At 46.9% G+C, this 25886-nt stretch overlaps 1 protein-coding gene across 1 annotated transcript in view; it reads right to left on the bottom strand.

The window, feature by feature from the left end:
• Positions 1-2278: 2278 nt before the first annotated feature.
• PTGIS (prostaglandin I2 synthase) overlaps positions 2279-25886 on the bottom strand; it is a 66835-nt gene continuing 43227 nt past the window's right edge. Inside the window, exons 6-10 of the mRNA XM_033186698.1 lie at positions 19840-20021; positions 10001-10169; positions 8864-9045; positions 6762-6913; positions 2279-3804 (exon numbers count right to left, since the gene is read on the bottom strand). Of these exons, the coding sequence (XP_033042589.1) occupies positions 3660-3804; positions 6762-6913; positions 8864-9045; positions 10001-10169; positions 19840-20021 (830 nt within the window). The 3' untranslated portion in view covers positions 2279-3659. The remainder of the gene's footprint in view (positions 3805-6761; positions 6914-8863; positions 9046-10000; positions 10170-19839; positions 20022-25886) is intronic.

Genomic DNA, 25886 nt, shown 5'->3' on the forward strand with positions numbered 1-25886 from the left:
ATCAAAATCAATGACTTTGGGCAAGACCTGTGAACTCTCAGAGCCTGTTTCTCCATCTGGGGAACAGGCAGGTAGGACATTGCCAGCTCCCTGTGAGTGGGGGCCACTTGTGGGAGGAGATGGCCCTGGTGGCCCATGTGATGAGCAACTTACTCCTCCTTCTGTCCCTGGAGAAGTTCAGGGAGATGCCAGTGTGACCTTAAGGCAATGCTAACACTTGCTTATCTCGTTTTGTAACAGAGAAGAGATAGCTCTCAGCCTTGGCCACACCAGCATGAAGCACCCCTCCCCAGTGAATTTATTTTTCTTTTTTATGGTCACTTTATATTTTTGGCAGTGAGTGATACATGTTATCCACTATTGGCAGCAATTGGGGAAAAAAAGTTCCTTTTAAAAATGAAGTTTAAAAAGCAAGTCTGTTTAAAGGAGAATATTCGGTAAACAACAATATTAAAATATAGCAAATAATAGTAATAATAATCACAGTGGTAAGGAAACACTTCATTAGGTCAGCTTAAGAGCATTTTATTCTTGGCCGGGCGCGGTGGCTCACACCTGTAATCCCAGCACTTTGGAAGACCCAGGCGGGCGGATCACAAGATCAGGAGATCGAGACCATCCTGGCTAATACGGTGAAACCCCATCTCTACTAAAAATACAAAAATTAGCCAGGCATGGTGGCGGGCACCTGTAGTCCCAGCTACTCGGGAGTCTGAGGCAGGAGAATGGCGTGAACCCGGGAGGCAGAGCTTGCAGTGAGCCGAGATCACTCCACTGCACTCCAGCCTGGGCGGCAGAGAGAGACTCTGTCTCAAAAAAAAAAAAAAAAAAAAAAAAAGAGTATTTCATTATTGCTACTGAGCTTAAAAAAGAAAGAAAGAAAGAAAGAAAAAGAAAGAAAGAAAGAGTATTCCTAACATATGTCCAGCAATTTTAATTCTTAAGCAAGGGATGAAGAAATGCAATGGCATCCAGGTACCATCCAGATGTAGCAGGTAGCTAACCCACTCATCTCTCCCTCTTTTCTTTATAGCTTCTATTTTTTTTAGGAAAAAAAAAAAAGAAAAAGAACGATTAAAACAAGGGTAGGTTTAAATCATCGTCTCCTGAGCTGCACTTCAGTATCTCAGGTAACAGCTGGAGCTGCCTGGTGGGAACACGTCTTTTCCTTGAGTGTAATTCACTAATGACTGTGGCTCCAAGGAGGTGTGACCTTTAAAGGGGATTGGCCCTTCTTTGAAGGCAGGTGAGAATCTAGTCTCAGTGACAACCCAGCCTGATTTGGAAAGGGGGAGTCATAAGGGTTTTCCCCCAGCACACCAGGGTTGCAGCCTGCGCAAGACCTTCCATAGCTATTTCTGCCAGCTTGCTTCCTTCCCTTCCCAGCCATGATGAGGTAACTGAGGGTTGCCAGGGAAACCGGCTCTGTCCTCCCACTGGAGGCTGCCAGCTCTGATTTCCCGCAGAGTTAAGGAGGAGGCGGCAGTGGGGGTCACCCAGGCGTGACGATGGGTTTCCCTGGGGATATCCCGCCTCCTGCCAATCACAGTGTCTCTCTGGGAATCCTGGGGGTGCCTGGAGGTTGAGGCCCAGGGAAGCCCCCAAACCCCAGTGCTCCTCTGAGAAGAGACAAGCCTCCGGGACATTCAGAGGTCTAGGGTTCTTTTCTCTTCCTTCAGCTAAAGCTCATTATGTGTCTTACGATATGTGCCCATGTTTAGGTGCCTCTGGCTCTGTCAGCTCTCTGAAGCCAGAAAGAATTGCACCATCACCAGCCCCCTTGAGCCCAAGGAACAGGAGTTGCCTATCCAGCATTTGCTCCTGGGACAGTGAATCTGCCTGCTGAGTTCTACAGCTTATGAATTATGTGGCCCCAGGCAAGTCACCTCACCTCTCGGTTTTCTCATCTATGAAGTGGGCACAACCCTCCTTCTCTTCACAGAGATGCTGTGAGGAGTAGAAATACTGTCTATGGGGCCTATCGCAGGCATTTAAAGGGCCTCAACAGACAGGACCTTATATTAATAAAACTAGGATCATAAAAAATGTTTGCAGGCCATTTTTCTCTTTAAGCTGTTTTTTATTTTAATTAATTAATTAATTAATTTATTTATTGAGACAGAGTCTTGCTCAGTTGCCCAGGCTGGAGTGTCGTGGCACAGTCTCAGCTCACTGCAACCTCCACCTCCTAGGTTCAAGCAATTCTGGTGCGTCAGCCTCCCGAGTAGCTGGGATTACAGGCGCCTACCACCACACCCAGCTAATTTCTGTATGTTTAGTAGAGACAGGGTTTCACCGTGTTGGCCAGGCTGGTCTTGAACTCTCGACCTCAAGTGATCTGCCCACCTTGGCCTCCCAAAGTGCTGGGATTATAGGCGTGAGCCACTGTGCCTGGTCTAGGCTTTTTGTTCTAAAGCTGGGGCAAAGGCAGATTTTCATCACTGATACATTTGTTCAAAGGGTGGTGCACTCAGGCTGGGTTGGACCAATTAGCTGGTCCCCACCACCTCTTACAATGTCACTTCTAAGAGTTAGAACAGGGTCTCACACTCAGATGCCTTCAGTGCCAGGAGGTGCTGTGAATGCAGTAACAGACCCGGTCAGAACTCTGGTGAAGCTGAGAGCACGTGTCCCATGTAAGGGAGGCAGCTGCCATTCAGGTCTGGCCAAGAGTTACCCTTGGGAATGTGAGCCCAGTGTGGTCAGATAAACCAAGTTTTCAAGAGACGTTTTGAATGAACTCTCCCAAAGATGATAACAACTAAGGTATTTTCTTTTAAGTGCAGTACAAATAAAACAGGTCTGCAGACTGGATTGTGACCACAGTTGGGGCTTCTGCACTAGAATGCATAAAATCGGCACCTTCTTTTTTAGCTTGACATGTCTAAGGAGTCCTGGCTGGTTCCTTCCAGCCATCTTGTCTGGGTTGTGTCTTCCTTAGCTCCCTACCTGAGTACTGACACTGAGAAAGCCCATCCCATCTGGTGCCTGTCACTCTAGAACAGAGAACTCCACTCCTCAGAGCCCAGGGTTTGGAGGGTGTCCCTGTTCTGTGCTGGGAACGCATCAGCCTTGGGGGAAGCTCTCCTACATTTCTCAGGTAGTGTGAGCAGTGGGGCAATCCGGCAAATGGGGCCCCCAGGGAAGCAGATCTTCTAAAGGACTCCTTTGGCTTTAGCTGGTTGAAGGATGATTGGGGGACTGACTGCTGAATGACATCAGTGGATAGACTGCTAGGTCCTGAATGGCCTTTCTGTGGCCAACATCTGCTTTGACTGGATAAGGCCTGGGCCATGCTAGCTGATAAGAACGGGGAAGGTGTCCCCTCCAGGAGTTGGGGACAGAGCAGTGAGGATTCCTAGTCCTGCCTTGTCTGAATAGCTTTTCTGGATATCACGAGGTGAGAGGAACGAGGTGAGTTGGGAACAGACAAAGCCTGATTTTGGAAAGAACTTTGCAGCGGATAATCCATAGAGCTTTCAATGTCTTTTCTTTGTTCACCCTCTCTTAACGTTTCCCTCCTCTGGACCCAGTCTTCTGGGAGAAAAGCAGGGAAGTGGTAATGCTAGCACCTGCACCCAAGCCAACTGTGCACACAGAAAGCTGGGAGGCTGGGGCAGGCTGAGCAGAGGCGAGCACGTGGATCCATCTGCTCCCTGTCATGGGCGGATGCGGTAGCGGATGGGCACGTCATGTTCTGGCTGCATCAGACCGAAGCCATACCTGCTGAGGTCAAACTCAGGGATCTCCACATCTGCATTGATCAGCTCCAGGTCCAAGTGCACCAGCACGAGGAACACAAATCTGCAGAGAGATGGCATGGAAGGTGTGAAGGAGAGGAGTAGAGCAGGGAATTATTGGGAATAAGGTAGGGGAGCCATGGCTGCCTCCTAAGTCTGACACCAACTTTGGGAAAAAGCAGAAGAAGAGAGGCGTGAGGAAGTTGAACAAACGCATTTGCTGCTCACCACATTTGCCAGCCCCCTGTAAGGTTAAGCAGACCCATGGATGAGTTCTGGTGAATGGGCTGTGTGCAGAAGTGGCCTGTGCCACCCCTGTGTCAAAGCATTCACGAGCCAGCGTGTGGCTCTCCAGCTGTCCCTCCTGCCTGGCAGCCATGCAGGCTTCATGTTGACGTGGTGGAGCTGAAAGAGGGAAAGAGCCTGGCCCGAGTCTCTGCACAGAGTGGGGAAGCCCCCCAAACCCACAGCTGATACCGTGTGAGTAGACCTACACCTCTGTTGGTAAAAGCCACTGAGACTCGGCAGGTGCAGAGCTGAGCCTATGCTGATTAATACAGCAACTCCTCTGGATCCTCCAGTCCACGCCCTTCCCTGCCTTTCTCCAAACTCCTGGAACCCTCACTGTCTATCTTGGCCAGGGCTGCTGCTAACCCTTAGATGTCTCTGTGAGATTAGATACAGGCATCGCTCTCTCAAGACATTTTACTGCCATCTCCGAGAAAATTGTCCTAAATAGACCAACTTTGCAAGAACAAGTGCTCTCTACTGCCATCTTCTGAGAAAACTGTCATACTAAACATTCGAAGCTGCCATGCCTATGATGTAATTAGTGCCCCCATAAACATGGAGCCAGCCCTACGGATGTCAACAATTGCTGCCTCCCTGCCTCATCTTACAATGCCCATGTTTGTAAGTGTCAGGAGAATGTCTCATAACTCTTTTCCCACCACTATCCCTACCCCAACCCAGGTGCCCAATGCAGGACTGAGCACATGGCGGGGATTCTTCTGTCTCACTGAAGGAGTGAAGAAGAGGGCAGAGGAGGAGAGAGGGGGGTTAACACTCTGGACAGAAGATCTGGGCTGTGCCGCTTATGGGAATGTGGCCCTCGCCAAGTTCTTTCCCACTCTGGGTCTCGGTTCTCCCATCTGGTCAAAGAGGGGAAAGGCAAGTTGAGTCTTTTCCAGCTCTGAGGCTGTAGGATACTAGAAGGTGAGTTTCTATGGGATGGCAGTTTTGTGCCCACCCCTGGATTTGAACCCCAGCACCTCCACTTTCTGGGAACACGGCAAATGATCTGACCTGTCTAGACTCAGTTTTAGATGGACCAGCAGGGTTGTCATGACAATTCAGTGAGATAAAAATAACAACAAATTAGCTAATTTATTGGAACACTGTGCGCTAGGCACCAGCTAAGCATTTAGTACCCGCTATCTCTTCATATCTGTCCAAAAAGTTGATGAGGTAGGAACGCCAATCGGTTCTGCTCTAACACTTGTTTTGAACAGGTGAATTTGTTCCAATAGGATTGATATATTAGGGCACCATTTGAATATAATGCAAGTTTCACATTTGCTCATGTGCAATTTCACTTGTGAGAAGCATGAAGTAAATGCAAAAAACTGCACTCAGCTGAACCTGGCTGTGCAGAAATCCATAAAACATACACGTGCACACAACTAAGCATCGATCTACAGCCACAATTATTACAGCACTTACATAGTTCTTAGCCATGAACATGTGTAAAACTTTACTACCATTTTTTACTGGGTTCTTCTCTCTTTTTTTATTTTTAATGTGTCACTGATGAGGTTTTTGAGTGTTGGGCCCCAGTCCCCCCTTTCCCCTAATCCCTGTAGGTTTTTCTTTTCTTTTTTTCTTTTCTTTTCTTTTTTTTTTTTAGATAGAATCTCACTCTGTCGCCCAGGCTAGAGTGCAATGGTGCGATCTTGGCTCACTGCAACCTCCACCTCCCAGGTTCAAGAGATTCTCCTGCCTCAGCCTCCTGAGTAGCTGAGATTACAGGCATGCTCTGCTATGCCCAGCCAATTTTTGTATTTTTAGTAGAGATGGGGTTTCACCATGTTGGCTAGGCTGGTCTCAAACTCCTGGCCTCAAATGATCCACCCACCTCGGCCTCCCAAAGTGCTGGGATTACAGGTATGAATTCCTGCAGTTTTTGTTGCGTGATTTCATACAGCAAGGTGATTTTTAGGAATGCATATGAGCTGTATTATGCTCATAATCAACTCCATTTTCTTGAGGAAACTGAGGCCAAAGGTCAATGTAACATTCCCGTTCACTTAGCATAATGCATGCATATTCATAATAATAATAATTATGATAATAATTAACATTTTTCAAATGCCTGCAATGAGCCAGGCAGTGGGTTAAGAACTTAGAAAGATCCAGCTCATTTATCCTGACACTCCTGGGGTGTAGTTATAATCAGAACCCTCATTTTACAGTTGAGGAAACAGAGGCTCAGAAGGTAACCCAGCTTATGATTGCACAGGGGCTGGACGGAGGACAGGGCAAATGTCATAACCCCGGTCCAATCTGTTTGTGATGCTGGTGGCCAAAGCTCCTGGAGTTCAAAGGAGATAATTTATGAGACTTTCGGCCCCACAGGCATTAAAATAACCAACTGGGAACAGTGAAGTTCGGCCAGTTCCTAACACAAAGTTCTGAACACGCAGCAGCAGCTGCAGACAGACAGCTATGGTCAGCTGAAAGGAATGTCCAGTATTTGGAATCCGGACACCAGTCTTGGAGGGAAGAACCTCCTGCCAGATCTGATTATTTCCAAAAGAAATCCGAAATCTGGCTTTTTTACATGAGCTCTTCTGATTTAAAGCACACAGTTGTGAAACCACAAATAAGAGATGGCTCACGGGCTGTCCGTGTGGAGCCTCTGCCAAATCATTCTCCTGGCTGAGCCTTCAGTCCCAGGAGAGAAGGGCGCGTATCAACCAGGGGATCAGGAGCCACCCTGGACCCGCCCTGGGCCCCACTCACTGTTTGATGCTGTTGACTGCGTAACTCCTCCCCAGACAGTGATTGTGCCCCGCTCCCCAGGGCATGTTGTAATTCTTCAGCCGTTTCCCATCCTTGTAAAAGTCTTTCTTCTCTGATCCGTCAGGGTTCAGGAATCGGTTGTATTTAAATACCTGAAATAGGAAGAAGGTCCTCTTCTGACCCCATTCCCAGAACAAGCCCACGCCAAGAAAAATGTTTGAGGATGTTCATGGCAGTCAGGTTTATAGGAGGGAAAATCTGGAAACCATATACAGGTCAATTGATAGGGGATTGGTTAAAAAATTATGGCAAAAGGTTTGTGTGTACTGACATGGAAAGAATTTCTACAATTGGTTGTTGAGTGAAAAAAGCAAGTTTCAGAATAGTATATATTGTATGATCCTATACACACACCAGTCTTTTCATGGTCTGTGAATGTGTTGTGTGTATGCCTGTAAAGCCATGAAAACAATTCACAAGGCACACTCCAAACCGTGGTTAGAGAACTCTGTAGAACTGGAGAAGAAGGGAAATATATATTTTTCACATTAAAGTATCTATTTCTCTGTATTTCTTTATACTCTATAATATATATTACTTCTGTAATGTAAAATAAAAGAAATTAAAATATTTTTAAAAGAAAATGCCAATTTCCTTTGGTTACACTGCACAGTGGTAAGGCAAGGTTGTACCTGAGCACAGAGCTTAGCATGAAGTAGCTGCTGACTGAAAGATGGGTGGAAGGATAGGTGAAGGAACCAGTGGATAGATTAAGAGATGGAAACATGGATGGAAAGATGAATGAATGGAGGGATGGATGGATGGATGGGTAGATGGGGTGGATGGACAGATGGGTAGATAGGTGAATGAATGGGTAGATTGATGGGTGGATGGATGAATACATGGATGAATGGACAAGTGGATGGATGGATGAGTAGATGGGTGGATGGGTGGATAAGTAGAAGAATGGGTGGACGGACATATGAGTGAGTGGGTGGATGGACGAATGGATGGGTGGATAAATGGATGAATGGGTGGGCGGATGAATGGATGAATGAGTAGATGGATGAATGGACAGATGGATGGATAGATGGGTGGATAGATGGATGGATTCATGGGTAGGTGGGTGGATGAAAGAGTAGCTTGGTGGGTGGATGGATGGATGGATGGGTGGGCGGATGGGTGGATGGATTAATGGATGGGTAGATGGGCGAGTGTGTGGACGGATGGATGGATGGATGGATGGATGGATGGATGGATGAATGGATGGACAGATAGATTAATGGATGGATGGGTGAGTTTGTGGATGGATGAATGGATGGATGGATGCATGGGTAGATGGGTGGCTGGATGGATAGATGAGTGGATGGGTGGCTGGATGGATAAATGAATTGGTAGATGGGTGAATGAAAGGGTAAATTGGGTGGGTGGATGGATGAATGGATGGGTGGATGGATAGATGAATGGATAGGTAGATAGGTGAGTGTGTGGCTGGGTGGATGAATAAATGGATAGACAGATGCATGAGTAGATGGGTAGATAGATGAATGAATGGATGGATGGGTGAGCATGTAGTTTAGGGTCTGACACACAGTAAGCACCCAATCTGTTAGCAATCGTGAAAGTTTACTTCTTCTCAAAGTCTGGGGAGAGGGAAAAGTGTTGAGAAACTGACACTATAACATTCTGAAATAAGGAAAATGGCTCAGCTATCACAAAGCACTCAGTGTGAATGAACATCCCCTCATGTCCTACCGTTCCTCAGAGACCCTTGAACATGAGGGGATCTGAGTCTGCCTCCAAGAGAAGCTGTGAAAAAAGGTAGGAGCCAGAGAGATATCAGAAGGCTGGGGAGAGAGTGGGGCCATCAATATCTACTTCTGCATGATCCCATTTAATCTTCCTATCAATCTTACAAGGCAGGTGCTATGACGAGGTCCATTTCACAGGTGAGGAAGCAAACACAGAGAGGTGAAGCAATCTAGGCCATGTCACATAGCAAACAAAGAGCAGAGCCAGGCTGCCACTCAGATCTGGCTCATCCCAAAGTCACTGATTTTCCTCCCACAGACCCCATATGACCAGGCACCCCTGCCATTTACCTCTGGGTCTGTGTAGATTTCTGGGTCTCTCTGGGGGCTCAGGAAGGGGAAGAGGAGAAGGCGGTCACCACGTCGCAGGTTGAATTCTCGCCCGTCTGCCATGGGCATGGCCAGGTCCACCACAACCTCGCGCGTGATGAAGGGGGCAGCTGTAAGCCTGAGGCTCTCACTCAGCACGCTGTCTGCATGGGGCAGGTGCAAGGAAGGGTCAGCAAGCTATCCCTTCACCTGCTCATATGCCACCCCCGACTCTTATTTTACAGAGGAAGATGAAGAGGCTCAGAGAGGGTGCCTGCCTCGTCCACACAGTCACACAGCAAGGTGAAAAAGGACACATGATGACATGTGGTCTCTGTGGTCCCTCAGAGACCCTTGAACATGAGGGTATCCAGGTCTGACCCCAAGGTAAGTTGTGAGGGAAAGTGGGAGCTAGGGAGATATCAGAAGGCTGGGGAGAGAGTAGGGCCATCAATCTCTGTTCCTGCCTTCCCGGCATATATTTCTCTTCTGAAAACGGGCCCCTGGTTTTCCTCTAGGGTCCACCCCTCTCTCACTCTCAGGGGTTAGACTGCTGATTCTATGCTCAACTCCTGGGATGAGGCTGTGACTGGCCAATCACAGCATCCCTCTGAGCCCTGTGATTGGTTCAGGATGGACACATGACCCAAAGAAAGCCAATGAGATACAGTCTTGGGACTCTTGGTGGGAACATTGTAAGAGATGCAGAGTCTCACAAAGCCAGGAGGAAGTCAGCCTTGAGCTGCCAACAGCTACTGCCAGCCTGAGACTGGGGTCAACCCAGTGGGATGACAGGTGGAGAGGAACTGAGTAGTCCTGACAATATTGTTAAAGTGCCTGGATCCACCTGTGCCTGAAGCCAGTCCTTTGGACTTTTTAGTGACATGTCTCAAAGTACCTTTTCACCTCAGTCAACTGAAGTTAGGCTTTCTGTCACTTGACCCCTAGCTGAGACTGGAGTATGGAGATGCCAGGTGTGTGAAGATAGGAGGCTCAGGGAGACCCTAGGTTGGAGGACACTGATGGACTCTGGAAGACAGGAGCCCATGTTGGGGAGGATTTTGGGGGTCCATGATGATGCAGTCTTAGGGGCTATCTTGGAGGGTGTGACCATCTCACCAAGCACAGGCGTGCCATCTAGAACCTTCTGTGGGAGGGTGGTCATCTGCGAGACAGGCTGCTCTGCTTGCCAAAGGATACTCTCGAGCTCTCCGCGGACAGCAGCCAGGGCTTCCGGATTCTTGAGAAGGAAGAGCAGGAGCCAGAAAGCAGCAGGACCCATATTCCCCTGCAAGGAGAAGGGCCCCTGTTATGTCATTATGAGGGCAGAGCTGACTCGTCTCTGCCAGGGACACGGCCCAGGCCAAGACAGAGGGGCCAGTAGACCTGGGTTCCCACTACTGCCAAACACCCGGGAATGACTAGTGTCTATCTCCAGCCTCAGCACATGGCCAAAACTACTCTGTGGCCCAGAATACCTACTTCAGGGCCACTCATGGTATCCCTGACTGTGTGCGAAGTCACTAATTCTAGGTCACACAGGGAATCTTCGTAGCTAATCAACAAAACGGTGTCAGTAGTAGGAACAGCGTGTATCAGTTAAGACTGTTCACAGCTGAGAATGATCACATTGTTGGCCCCAGTTCTTCACCAATCCCAGAATCCCCGCTCCTTACCATGTGACTTTGCTGTTCCTCCCATTCAAGAGCCAGAGTGTATTTTCCTTGTCCTTTGAATTTATGCTCAGCCGTGGACTTGCTTTGGCCAATAGAATGAGGTGGAATTGAAGGAACAGCCATTCTACGCCTAAGCCGCGAGAAACTTTGTGTTTCCACTTGCCTGACAAGCCCACTGATCCCAAGAGGAGGATGAGAGACTCATGGACAGAGCTGGGCTGCCCCACTGAGCCAGACCCACAGACCCGTGAGTTAAATAAATGCTGATGGGTGTATGCCACTGAGTTGCTGTGGATGTTTGTTAGGCAACAATAGCTAACTGGTGCGATATCTAAAGATTTGCTTCCAAATATAATCATTCTCGATGTAGTTTGGGATGCAAAAAGTTCTCCATATGCTATGCTTTGTATCTTAAAATTCTTTCAGTCACTTGAAGAATAAATGTGTGCGTGTTGTGTACATATAAAAGAAAGTGGCAATCATCATTGATGACTGAAAGCTATGAATAAAAATTATTTAAACTTCCCAATAGATAAACACTTAGGAAAATGAGTGGAATTTCTTGCTTCGAGGCTTCAGTCTTAGCTGAACATTTTCATACACATTTTAGCTTCAGCTCTTTGGTATGTGGCTAAAATGTCTATATGGCACCCTTTACTGATCCAGACATGGGTAGAATACCAACTAATTTCAATTTGGGGGAAGGTTTTTGTCTGCCATGACTATCCTATTCAATCATAATAATGGAATATTAAATCATCATTAAATATCATGTTTACCCAGTAATTTCATTACAGACATAATTGCACACGGGCAGAAGGACATATGCACAAAGATAATTATTGCAGTGCTAATGTAATAGAAAAAAGCTGGAAACAACCTCCATGTCTATCAATAGGAGATCAATGAGATAAATGAAGATCCAGCCATTGGATGATGATGCAGGAAGTCATTAAAAAGGAGCCGGCTCTGTGTGTACTGATGTGGGACTGTAGCCAAGACACACAGAAGCATGCAAACAGCAAGGTGCAGGATGGTGGCTCAGCATGCTGCCATTTGTGTGTTTGCTTAAAGAGAAATATACATGAAGAAGCACAGACCATCCCTTTTTTTGAGACAGGGTCTTGCTCTGTCACCCAGGCTGGAATGCAGTGGCACAATCATAGCTCACTGCAGCCTTGACCTCTTGGCTCAAGTGATCCTCCTGCCTTAGCCTCCCAAGGAGCTGGGGCCACAGGCACATGCTACCCAGCTAGGTTTTGTTGTTGTTGTTGTTGTTGTTTTGGTAGAGATGGAGGTCTCCCTATGTTTCCCAGGCTGATCTCAAACTCCTGACCTCGAGCAGTCCTCCTGCCACAGCCTCCCAAAGAAGCACAGACCATCGTTAAGAGATACCAGAAACTGGTAACTGAGGTTACCTTGGGACAGAAGCTGGGAAGACAAGAGGATAGGGAGGAAGGAGGCTGATTTTCCTTCCAAATACCCTTTTAAACTGTTCAAAATTTTTTAATGGACACACTAATTTTAAGTGCAACAGAAGGCACCCAGGCTGGAGTGCAGTGGCGTGATCATGGCTCACTGCAACCTCTACCTCCTGGGCTCAAGTGATCCTCCTACCTCAGCCTCTCAAGTAGCTGATACAAGCATGCACCACCATGCCCAGCTAATCTTTCTATTTTTTTGTAAAGATGAGGTCTCACTATGTTTCTCAGGCTGTATTCAAATGATTTCTATAGTGTTGTACAATGTCATGAGAAATGCTCATGTTACAGTATTAAACCAAATAGAAGGTTAGATTAAAACAGCTGCATGATCTTAATCACAGAAGAAAAACGTACTGGGAAAAGCTGGAAAGAAATGCACCATAGCATCAATGATGGTGAGATAGATTGTGCCTTCCTCTTTAGTGCCCATGAGGCCAGGAGGCACCACACTCCTCTGCTCAATACTTTCATCATGCAGGTGCCATTATTAGGCCTTACTGAAAAGGAAAACGAAGTACTCCCTGGTCGCTACCCACTGCCCAGCATATAGTGGAGGCTCACTGATATTTGTCAAATAAACATCTATGTACCTTTGGATCAGAGGTGGAGCTCCAAGACAGCCTGGGAGGTGGACTGGAAGATCCCTGGACTGAGAACAGGCAGAGGTGGGTTCAAATCCCAGCTCCCCACTTTCTGTGACTGTGGACAAGTCATGTCCCCCTTTGGGTCTCAACACTGGGGGTAACATTGCCACCTCCTGGGTGGTCGCAAGGGTCCAGTGAGGCTGAATGCAAGCAATCCCACACGTGTTGTGCCCAGAGTAGGTGCTCAGAAGTGGTTACCTCTCCCCCACTGGCCCCTCCCCTGGATTTCAGAACAAGTCAGTGGGGGCCTCCGGCCCTTTCTGAGAGTTCTGCCAGCACCTCAGGTCCAGCTGACACAGCGAGGTCACTTGCTGTCCATCACTTAAATAGCCAGGCGAATGTGGGTGATAAATAATTCAGCACTGGCTTAGCTCAGCGCCAAGGCCATTTTATCTGGCCCAGATGGTCAGATGGGGGCCACCGCTCATTAATTACCAAGCAGGAGTGGAACACATGGGCCCTTGGCTATCTCTGCTTGCAGGAAAAAGCTGTGGCAAGTTAGGGAGGTGACCGAGACCGCCTTCTACCCGACTGCACAGATGTGAGTGTGTGTGTGTGTGCACGCAACCATAAGAGATCCTGAATTTGCCACCCTGGAATTTCAGCTTTCACCCATGGAGACTTGCCTCCGTTTACTCAGGAAGACACTTCTCATTTGTCCTCATTCCCTCCTACTGCAGCCAAAGGCCATGACCCAGCAGTGCCACCCCCTGTTCTAGCTTTCCCGTGAATGGCGGCAGCTGACCTCTGGGGGGCACTGACTGCGGGCCAGACCACACCCTTGGGGATTCACATGCTCCTTCTTGTCGCCTCCTGACCACATGGCCCATCAGTGGGAGTGGAGGACTCCCACTGCCCGTGCCTGCCTGCATCCACTTCCTTGTCTGTGGGTAATAGCACCCCACTTTCCTTCGTAAAACCACCTCCTCATAAATCTAAGTCCGTGTAAGTCATCCAGGACTGACCCATCCTTCCAGACTTCAAGTGTGGGCATGGGACCCAGGCAGAGGTCCCATGAGTGATCCACGCAGAGGGGGGCATGTGACGTGGGCTGGGCCAGTGAGTATCAGGCTTGGGAGCTGTGCTAGAATTTAAGGGAAGGGACCCCTCCTCCACAGGATTGCTAAATTGCATGGAGCTGCTGGAGGCCATTGTAGCCACCCGCCAGGAGACCCTCTGAGGATGCAGCTCGGCAGAAGGAAGACCTGAGGGATGGGGGTTACATATTGTGTTTCTTTTAATTTTTGTGATTTAAAAGATTCCAACGGAATAAAAGAATATCCCAAGTGTGATAATGATGTGTTAGTGTAGGTCATAAATTGTAACAAATGTGCCACTCTGCTGAGGGACACTGGAGATGGAAAGGTGAGACACTGGGTCCTTGCACCTTTCCTTCAATTTTGCTGTGAACCTAAACCTGCTTTAAAAATAGAGTCTATTTAAAACAAACAAACAAAAGCCCTACGTGAATGTGGGATTGTGGATTGGCTCCTGGAAGAGAAAAAGGATATTAGTAGAAAAACTGGGGCAATGTGAATAAAGTTTAGTTACTAGCAATGTCCCAGTGCTAATTTCTTAGCACTTGATGAATGTATTGTAGTCATGTATGCAACATTAGGGAAAGCTGGGTGAAGAGTATTTGGGAACTCCCTGTACTATCTTTGCAACTCTTTTATAATCTAAAATTATTTCAAGATAAAACTACTGAAGACAAAACAAAAACAAAAACAAAAAAAAAAATCCAACCCTCTTTACAGATGGTGAAACTGAAGCCCAGAAAAGTGACTTGTTTGAGGCCACACAACTAGTTTAGTGGCAGAGCTGATATTCCACCCAAGTCTGTCTGACTCTTAATACTGTGGTTTTGCTTTCCACCCCATTGTCAAATGCTTCAAGGATTCTTCTCGATGATCATTATCTCAGTGGAGCTATCTGCAGGCCCAGCAGCTCCCGTGGCCCCCTCCCCTACCTCTCAGGACCACCCAGGAGTTTCCAGGGATGTGTGGCTCTGGCTGCTGAGGATGTGAGGGGGTAAAGGCCAAGCCAGATATGGGGAAGGAAGAGAAGGATCAGATGTGATGGATGGGGCTGAGGGACATCATGACAATCAGTGGTTTCAGTCCTGGCATTGCCAGAATCAGTGGGCTCAGAGCTGGGAGGGAAACCTGTCCTGTGTTTGCAAACTCTCCTCCATCTGCCCCCCACCACCCCACCCCACCTTCCCTTAGAGCCTCCTCTTCCCCCTGGCTGGACCTTAGGTCTCAGCCCACAGGGTCCTCCCTGGATGCCCAAGCCTCCCACTGCCCCTTCCATCACTCTCGATTCCAGGTTCAGGGGTTCTGGATTCATGAAGCTGTTGTGAGGATCCTATAAGATGATGTTTGCAAAGTGCTCAACAGGATGCTTGGCCCAGGATAAGTGCTCAGTATCTTTTGCGATTATTATTCCTGACTCATCATCTCCGACCTGACAGCAGCAATCACAGCTACCATTTTTCAGCCTCTCCGCAGCATCTGACCCAGCTTCCCACTCCCGGCTCTCCCCCCACCTTCCTGGCCCCTCCTCCTCACCTTTCCCACCACTGGAGAGCCCCAGGGACGCCCCCTTCTTCACCCATCCTTGCCTGCAGTATCTCTTCCAGTCCTGAGGCTTTAAACTCCTCTGTGCTGACAACTCCCAAGCCTGGACCTCAAACTTGAACTCCAGACTCTCTTCTCCAGGTGTCCACTCCCCAACCTCCATCTCAAATTCAGCATACCCAAAGCCAAACCCCCAATCTTCTCCCTGAAACTTCCTCCTCCCGCCATCTTCCTCATCTGCCCATGGCTCTGCCATCCCTCCTGTCACTCAAGCCCAAACCTGGAGTCATCCTTGATGGCCTCCCCCAAGGTCCTATCCAACAGTAGATCCTGTTGGCTTTACTTTGGAATGTGTTCAGATTCTAATCACCCCCGACCCTGGCCCAGCAGCACCCTCTCTTGCCTGGATCCTGCAATGGCCTCCTCCCTGCTCTTCCTGCCTCTGCTTCCCCACCCCCTACAGTCTCTTGTCAGCACTGCAGCCAGAATGATCCCTCTAATGCGTTAAGACAGGCCAGGATTTTCCTCTGCTCAGAGCTCTCAGCAGCACCTGTCTCACTCAAAGTAAAAGCCAAAGCCCTCCCCATGGCCTACAGGGACCTGTGTGGTCCTGCAGCTCTGCCTCCCCACCATGTCACCCTCAGTCCTGCCTCAGGGCCTTTGCACTTGCTGCTCCCTGCCTGGGAGCCTTCACTCTATATATTTGTATGGTTCACCCCTCACTTCCTTCAGTCTCTGCTCAGATGTCACCTTTCAGTTAGGCCTTCCTGTGCCTGCCTTCCTGCTGCATCTCTTCTCCATAGAACACATTCCCTCTAAAACTTTTTTTTTTTTATTTGAGACAGAGTCTTTTTTTTTGGAGACGGAGTCTCTCTTGTCGCCCAGGCTGGAGTGCAATGACGCGATCTCGGCTCACCGCAACCTCTACCTCCTGAGTTCAAGTGATTCTCATGCCTCAGCCTCCCAAGTAGCTGGGATTATGGGCCTGTGCCACCATGCCTGACTAATTTTTGTATTTTTAGTAGAGTCAGTGTTTCACCATGTTGGCCAGGCTGGTCTCAAACTCCTGATCTCAAGTGATCTGCCTGCCTCGGCCTCTCAAAGTGTTGAGATTACAGGCGTGAGCCACTGCGCCTGGCCTCTAACACATTTTAGATGCTTACTTGTTTGCTTGTTTATTTATTTATTTATTTTTTTTTTAGACAGGATCTTACTATGTCACCCACGATGGAGTGCAGTGGCACAATCATGGCTCATTTCAGCCTTGACCTCCTAGGTTCAAGCAATGCTCCTGCCTCAGCCTCCCAAGTAGCTGGGACTACAACTGTGCACCACCCCGCCCAGCTTTTCTGATGGGGTCTTGCTATATTGCCCAGACTGGTCTTGAACTCTGGGCCTCAAACGATGTTCCTGTCTAACCTCCCAAAGCACTGTGATTACAGCTTATGTGTTTATTAATTGTCTATCTTCTCCCACCAGAATGCCAGCTCCCTAAAGGTAGGGATTTTTGTCTGTTTTGCTCTCTGCTCTATCCCTAGCTTCTGGAATGGGGCCTGGTCCACAGCAGGCACTCTAAATATTTGCTGAAGATGTTTATTGAGCACTTGTTATCTGCAAGTCACAGTTACAAAGTTGCACATGTATTCCTGCCTCCTTTCATCTTCATAACCACATCTTAAAGCGAGTGCTACCATCTCCATTTTACAGATGAGCAAACTGAGGTGCTCAGAGGTTAAGTGACTGACTTGCCAAGAAGTGTCAAAGTCAGGATTCAAATCCAGGCAGGGAGGTCACAGAACCTGTGCCAGAAACTTCTAGACCAAGTACCTTCTTGGCTCTGCTCCCAAAAGGCTCTTGAAAAGTTTTCCCACCTGCTTGAATTCTGGACGCTGTCAACGACTCAACCTCAGAGGACATCTTGTCCCCAGCTCCTGCCCAGCTCTCCTGGCCCTGCCAAAGGCTGTTCCCTGGACTTTCTGCCACTCAAGCCCCTCAGCCAGCATCCAGTTTTGCTGACACAGGTCATTTCCACAAGGGTTCTGGGGACACTTTGGAGCTCCAAGTCATCTCTGCACATAAATATGTTATTAGGCATTGATGTGGGGGACAACTGCCAATTAATCCCAGCCCCCACCCCTTGCCAGTCTCTGCCTGCAAGGACAGTTAATGGCTCTGAGAGGAAACTAAAAATAAGCTGCAAGTCGATGGGAGAGGAATTACCCAGAAATGTCAGCCTATACAACTGTCACTGTCGAAGTGGGGCCAAGAGAAAGATGGGGAGCTTGGAGATCAGGAAAGAGGGCAGGATCCAGGCCTGGAGCCCTGCAGCATCAAAGGCCACCCTGTTTCTCTCACTCCAATATCTGGTCCATGACCAAATCCACTGGCTCTGTCTTCCTGAAATTTCCAAAATCAATCCACGTCCTCATCACCTCCATGGCCACCACCTGACCCTGCTACCACCTGACCCTGCCACCACCGTTTCCTCCTTGGTGCCCTTGCTTTTGCCCCCAAGATCCTGTCCCTCCTCTGCTCGGAACTCTCCTAGGTCCCCATGTCACCCCCCAAAAAAATCCCAAGTCCTCACTTATGAGGACCCACAAGGCCCTCAGTGACCTCTTCCCTTGGTCTCATGCTCCCTTCCTCACTCTGCTTCAGCTGTGTGATCCAACTCTACTCTGTGTGATCCAACCCCAGGGCCTTTGCACTTGCTGTTTCCATTATTGGAAGCTTCTATCCCCACATCTTCTCCAAGTCTCTGAATCTAGCTTTCTTATCATCCAGGGCTCAGCTCGAATATCTCAGGGAGGCCTCCCTGACCACCCTGGCTAGAGCAGACCCGAAAGTCTCTCTATTCACAGCCCTGTTTCATACTCTAAATATCATCATCTAAAACGCCTTGTATATGTTTCCTTGACTCTCTGCTCCCTGTCCCCCTGACCCCCCAAATGGTAATCAACACAACACAGAATCTTTGAGGTCTATGGTAAGTACTCAGTGGATTTTTTTAAAGAGGTGGGATCTCACTATGTTGCCCAGGCTCGTCTCGAACTCCTGGGCCCAAGCGATCCTCTTGCCTCACCCTCCCAAGTAACTGGGATTACAGGTGCACACTACCATGCCCAGCTTCTTAATGGAACTTCTAAACAATTCTTCAAAATAGCTGGTCTGCACACTTCAAAAAATGTAAAGGTCATGAGAAACAATGAAATGCACAGAAAATGTGACAGATTAAAGAAAACGGGTCGGGTGCAGTGGCTCACACCTGTAATCCCAGCACTTTGGGAGGCTGAGGCTGAGGCTGAGGTGGGCGGATCACAAGGTCAAAAGATTGAGACCATCCTGCCAACGTGGTGAAACCCCATCTCTACTAAAAATACAAAAAAATTAGCTGAACGTGGTACATGGTGGCAAGAGCCTGTAGTCCCAGCTATTCAGGAGGCTGAGACAGGAGAATCGCGTGAACTCAGGAGGTGGAGGTTGCAGTGAGATGAGATCGTGCCACTGCACTCCAGCCTGGCGACAGAGCGAGACTCCATCTCCAAAAAAAAAAAAAAAAAAAGAAAACTGAAGAGTCAGAATGACTAAATGCAACATGTGATTCTGGATTGGATGCTGGACCAAGATGAACCAAAAAGGACATTATTGAGACAACTGGCAAAACTGGAATACAGACTGTTTATTAGATAATGATCATGTATCTGGGCTCATTATCCTGAAATTGGTTATTGTGCTGTGGTCATGCAGGGGATGTTCTTGCTTACACTCAAGCAATTAGGGATAAAAAAGCATGATATCTGCAACTTATTCACAAATTATTTCAATAAAATAATCCCACTGGGGAAAAGAGAGCGTAAGAGAGAGACAGAGAGAAAGCAAAGGTGGTAAAATGTTTAAAATTGGGGAATCAAGGTGAAGCATATAGAGGAGTTCATTAAACTATTTATTAAACTTTTTAATAAATTTAACATTTTTCCAAATTAAAACAAAACAAAACAAAAAGAGGCTGGGCATGGTGGCACACACCTGTAATCCCAGCACTTCCAGAAGCTGAGGCAGGCAGATCACTTGAGGTCAAGAGTTTGAGACTAGCCTGGCCAACAGAGTGAAACTCCGTTTCTACTAAAAATACAAAAATTAGCCAGGCATGGTGGCAGGCAACTGTAGTCCCAGCTACTCAGGAGGCTGAGGCATGAGAATCACTTGAACCCGGGAGACGGAGGTTGCAGTGAGCTGAGATCGAGCCACTGCACTCCAGCCTGGACAACCAAGTGAGACTCTGTCTCAACAGAAAAAAAAGAAAAGAATACTGAGTGAATTATTCTGTTCATCATGCTGTTTGACAGTAAAGGAAGTCAGGGAACGGGGGTGGGCAATGGGTATGTGTGCACACACCCACACTCAACATCAGCACACACTCACAAAGGCACACCTACCTACACATGCACACACAGGTATAGTCATGTGCACACCTGAATACGTGCACAGACATGCACACCCCCATGCACACACACGCATTCATATCACAACCACACATGCATACCTGCACACACCCACTTGCACACTCACACCCACCTGTGTGGCCCAGAGCTGCAGCACCAGGGCCCGTGCCTGCATCTCCTCTGACACACCCATCTCCTCCAAGTGCAGCAGGTAACTCTCCAGCCATTTGCTCCTGTGGGCCCGTGTGGCCAGCCTGGCTGGGGACAGCAGCTTCCACAGGCGACTTTTGACACTGCACATGTGGTCCTTGTCCCCTGCAGGGATAGAGCACAGAGAGTAGGGGTTACAGATTCACCACCACACCCAGGGCTGACCGGGCATGACCTCCCATGAGGCCAAGGGTCTTCTGAATGTCACTCACTGAGGGTGGGGAGTTCCTGTGGGAAAGAAGCTGTAAGGACAGGCCCACGGCGGGAAGCTCTTTCACTACTGACTTGCTTATTATCTGTCTTACCCCCAGTAAAAAGAAGCAAGGGGTCTTGTCTCCTGCAGGTGGGATCCCAGTCACCTCTATGTCCCCAGCACCCGGCCCGTAGTAGGTGTTCAATAAATATGCATTGTACTAGTCTGTTTTCATGCTGCTGACAAAGACATACTCAAGACTGGGTAATTTTTTTTATTAAAAAAAAAAGAGGTTTCATGGACTCACAATTCCATGTGGCTGAGGAGGCCTCATAATCACGGTGGAAGGTGAAAGGAACGTCTTACATGGCGGCAAGCAAGAAAAAACGAAAGCCAAGCAAAAGGAGAAACCACTTATAAAATCATCCAATCTCGTGAGACTTATTCACTACAAGGAGAACAGTATGGGGGAAACCACCCCCCACGATTCAATTATCTCCCACCAGGTCCCTCCCACAACACATGGGAATTATGGGAGCTACAGTTCAAGATGAGATTTGGGTGGGGACACAGCCAAACCATATTAGGCATTAAATAAATGGCATTTCTTTCCAGAGCAGGAGAAGGAACACTAAACACTGAACAGCATTCTCCCTCCCCAGGGTCCAACCCCAGAGCAATGCCAGCCCATGTGCATGAGGAGGAGGGCACTGTGAGCAGGCTCAGCACAGCAGCAATCACAGAAAGACATCAGCAACAACCTAACTGACCATCCAGAGAGGGCAGATTGGGCTGGAGTCTCAAACTCAACTCACTCCAGAGAAGGCAGGCCAAGTAAAAGAGAGAGGAGGCCAGAAAGGGGCCATGGCACTTAGCCCACCGACCAGCCCCCGGCAGGAGAGAGAAACACCCCAGCGTGGCCAGAGGGCCTGTGCTTTCAAAGGAAGCTGAAAATTCACACAATTATGTATAACCGTCTGATATTTTTTAAGGTTAGCATCCAAGTAAAAAGTTTTTAATCACTGTGCAGACCACAGAAGCATTTCTGAAAGTCAACTTTGGCCCACAGATCACTAGCGTGCAATCACCATTAAACAGACAATGGTGTGTTTATGCTCTGGAAAAGCCATACAGCAGTGAAAGTGAATTAGTACATTTTACATACAGACACAGAGAGTTCCGAAGGGCAGACTGGTAAGAGGATAAAGCTGGGCACTGAAGAATGATACTATTTAGATATTGTTTTCTTTTCTCCTTCTTTTTTAAAAAAATATTTTCATGAACCATACATGAGACTTAATATATATTGTTTTAAAGCTCCAAGGTAATGCTATTTATATGCACAGATATAAAGTTTAAAACAAAAATATAAAATATAAGATTTGATATTCTCTGAAATCACCCCTTGGAAAACGGAGTCACCTTGGATTGCTCTGAAGTTTCAAAGTATTGGAAACTCCCTCACTGACTCTTCTGAACCACAAGCCATGTTTCAGGAAGACTCGCCCCAGCAGTGATTCTAAACCTGGCTGCACATCACAGGGTGTTTGAAAGGGTCAGAAATGTAGGCTATGTTTTTTTTTTTTTTAAGTACTTTGGCTTCATTTTCAAATAATATGCTGAATATGTTTAACTTTCAGACTTCAACTTGAGCTCATTGTTTTACATTGAAATGAATGTGTCACCATTTCGGGTGACATTTCAATGTAAAGCAATGAGCTTACGTGTTCAACTGAAATACATTATCGTCGTATGTTTCTCAACTTTTCAGGCTCCCTGAAGAATCACCTGGGAGCCCTTAAATCTCGGGATGCCCAGGTGCCAACCCCAGATTGATCATGTCAAAATCACATGGGTGGGAACTGGGCGTCCAGGGGTTTAGGTCTGCAGGGCACGGGCGTGTTAAAACCACCTCAGCTGATGCAAACTCTGGATACTTCTAAGCATCATCTGATGGGATGGCTAAAAAAAGAGGCAAAGAAATTTAACACAGCTTTAGAAATAACTGGCATTCTTTAAAGTCTGACCACACAACTGCAATCTTGAATATCACTGTAAACACGGCGTTTACAGATGACTTTTAAAAGCAAGGCAGGACCATTCTCCACTTTTCCCCTGTACCTAGAGCAGTTCTGAGTACATAGGAGGCACTCAATATTTGCACAATAAATGAATAATTAAGCAAAAAAGCTAATGCAGTTTGAAAAGACAGCTGACAGAATGTGAGAAAATATTTGCAAATAATATATCTGATAAGGGTCTAGCACCCAAAATACATAAAAGAACTCCTACAACTCAACAACAATAAAAAACAAACATCCTGATTCAAAAATTGGCAAAGGACTTGAATAGATATTTCTCCGAAGAAGAGCTACAAATGGCTGATAAACACATGAAAAGATGCTCAACACCATTAGTCATTAGAAAAATGCATATCAAAACCACTGTGTGATACCATTCACAACCATGAGAATGACTACTATTTAAAACACAGAAAATAAGGGATGGTGAGGATGTGGAGAAATTGAAACCCTTATGCATTGCTGGTGGGAATGTAAAATACTGCAGTTGCTATGAAAAAGAGTTTAGCAGTTCCTCAGAAAGTTAAAGAATTACCATATGATCCAGTAATTCTAGTTCTAGGTATATACCCCAAAGAACTGAAACCAGAGACTCAAACAGATACTCGTGCACCAATGTTTGTAGCAGCATTATTCACAGTAGCCAAAAGGTGGAAACCAGCCAAGTGTTGGTTGATAGGTGACTGGATAGATAGAATACAGTATATACATACAATGCATTCAGTCTTTAAAAGGCATGAAATTGGCCGGGCGCGGTGGCTCAAGCCTGTAATCCCAGCACTTTGGGAGGCCGAGACGGGCGGATCATGAGGTCAGGAGATCGAGACCCTCCTGGCTAATACAGTGAAACCCTGTCTCTACTAAAAATACAAAAACTAGCCGGGCGAGGTGGCGGGCGCCTGTAGTCCCAGCTACTCGGGAGGCTGAGGCAGGAGAATGGCGTAAACCGGGAGGCGGAGCTTGCAGTGAGCTGAGATCCGGCCACTGCACTCCAGCCTGGGCGACAGAGCGAGACTCCGCCTCAAAAAAAAAAAAAAAAAAAAGGCATGAAATTCTGACACATATGCTAGACGTGGTGGCTCATGCCTGCAATCCTAGCACCTTGGGAGGCCAAGATGGGCAGATTTCCTGAGCTCAAGAGTTAGAGACCAGCCTGGGCAACATGGTGAAACCCTGTCTCTACTAAAAATACAAAAAAAAAAAAAAAAAAAAAAAAATTAGCCAGACATGGTGGCATGTACCTGTAATCCCAGCTACTCAGGAAACTGAGGCACGAGAATAGCTTGAACCTGGGAGGCAGAGACTGTAGTGAGCAACACTGCACTCCAGCCTGGGTGACAGAGCAAGACTCTTGTCTCCAAAAAAAAAAAGCAAAAGAAATAGATATTCTGTCACATACTACAACATGGATGAACCTTGAAAATATTATGCTAAGCCAAATAAGCCAGACACAAAAGGACAAATATTGTATGATGCCACTTACATGAGATTCCTAGAACAGGAAATTCAGAGACAGAAAGTAGAATAGAAGATATGTCGGGCTGGGAGGAAAGGCAGGTGGGGAATTATTGTTTAATGGGCACAAAGCTTTTGTTTAGAATCATGAAAAGTTCTTGGAAATAGATAATGGCATGGTTATACAACACTGTGAATGTATTTACTGCCACTAAATTGTACAATTAAAATGGTTAAAATAGTATATTTTATGTTATATATTATTTTAGCACAGTTTTTTTAAAAAGGTATATGAAGATCACTTGGCAAAAATAAGTCAAAGATAGTGTTGTATAACAAAGAATTTGGATTCCAGCTGGGCGCGGTGACTCACGCTTGTAATCCCAATACTTTGGGAGGCCAAGGTGGGCAGATCACCTGAGGTCAGGAGTTTGAAGCCAGCCTGGCCAACATGGTGAAATCCCGTCTCTACTAAAAATATAAAAAAAATTAGCCAGGCGTGGTGGCGGGCAACTGTAATCCCAGTTACTCGGGAGGCTGAGGCAGGAGAATCGCTTGAACCCGGGAGGTGGAGGTTGCAGTGAGCTGAGATAGAGCCACTGCACTCCAGCCTGGGTGACAAAGCGATACTCAAAATACAAAATAATTTGAATTCCAAGGTTTCAGTCATCCATGGTCAATGATGGTCCAAAAATACTAAACGAAAAATTCTGGACATAAACAGTCATAAGTTTTACATTACATGCTGTTCTGAGTAGTGTGTTGAAATCTTGTGCCAGCCTGCTCTGTCCTGCCTGGCAAAAAACAAAGGATAAAAATATAGCAGTGGGCTGGGTGCAGTGGCTCACTCCTATAATCCCAGCACTTTGGGAGGCCAAGACGGGCAGATCACCTGAAGTTAGGAGTTCGAGACTAGCCTGGCCAACATGGTGAAACCCCATCTCTAACAAAAATACAAAAATACAAAAATTAACCAGGCATGGTCGTGGGCACCTGTAGTCCCAGCTACTCAGGAGGCTGGGGCAGGAGAATCACTTGAACCCAGGAAGGGGAGGCTGCAGTGAGCAGAGATTGCACCACTGCACTCCAGCCTGGACAACAGAGAAAGATTCTGTCTCAAAAACAAAATTATATATATATATATAGCAGTGATTGGATCACAAATCAAATCAGTTTACACTTGTATATCCCTTAGAGCAGTGCAGAGGACACACTAAACCTTACCTGAGAGTTATCTATTGCTATGATATGTTGTTAGCACAAAGCAAAGTGCCAGCAACCACATGTTTATTATGCATTTGTGGAAAAAAAGAAAAATAAGAATATAGTCACATTCACTTGCACTTGTCTGAAGGAACTCTAGAAGGATCCATTAGAAACAAATAAAACTAATCGATTATAAGCAGTGGGAATTGGTGGAAGGGGATGTGACAAGAAAAGGAAGGAGACTTACCACTGTTACTAATTTTTTTCCAGCCTTACTGAGGTATAATTGACAAATGAAAATTCTTATTTAAGTTGCACAACATGATGTTTTGATACACATACACGGTGTGAAATGATTGCCACAATCAAGCTAATTAGCATATCCATCACCTCACGTAATTACATGCATGCTCACATGTGCATGCATGGTGAGAAGACTTAAGATCCACTCTCTTAGCAAATTTCAAGTATACAATACATTGTTACTAACTACCATCACCATTCTGTATATTAGGTCTCCAGAACTCATTCGTCTTATAACTCAAAGTTTATACCCTCAACCAACACCTCCTGAGCCCCGGTAACCACTATTCCACTGTTCCTCTGAATTCAACTTTCTTAGCTCCCACATACAAATGACATCTTGCAGTATTTGATTTTCTGTGTCTGGCTTATTTCACTTACAATAATGTCTTCCAGGTTCATCCATATTGTTACAAATGGCAGGATTTCTCCCTTTTTATGGCTGAATAACATTCTATAGTGTATTTACATACACAGCAGTCCTGTCTTATCCACAGTTTCACTTTCCAAGGTTTCCGTTACCCATGGTCAACCATGGTCCAAGAATATTGAATGAAAAACTCCAGACATAAACAATCCCTAAGTTTGAAATCGCATGCCAGTCCGCGTAGCATGATGAACTCTTGTGCCATCCTGCTCTGTCTTACCTAGGACATGAATCATCCCTCTGTCCAGTGTATCCACGCTGCAGACCACACCTGCCCATTAGTCACTCAGGGGCCACTGTCTCGG

The sequence above is a fragment of the Trachypithecus francoisi genome, unplaced genomic scaffold (genome assembly GCF_009764315.1).
Source record: "Trachypithecus francoisi isolate TF-2019V2 unplaced genomic scaffold, Tfra_2.0 Lachesis_group21, whole genome shotgun sequence".
NCBI lineage: Eukaryota > Metazoa > Chordata > Mammalia > Primates > Cercopithecidae > Trachypithecus > Trachypithecus francoisi.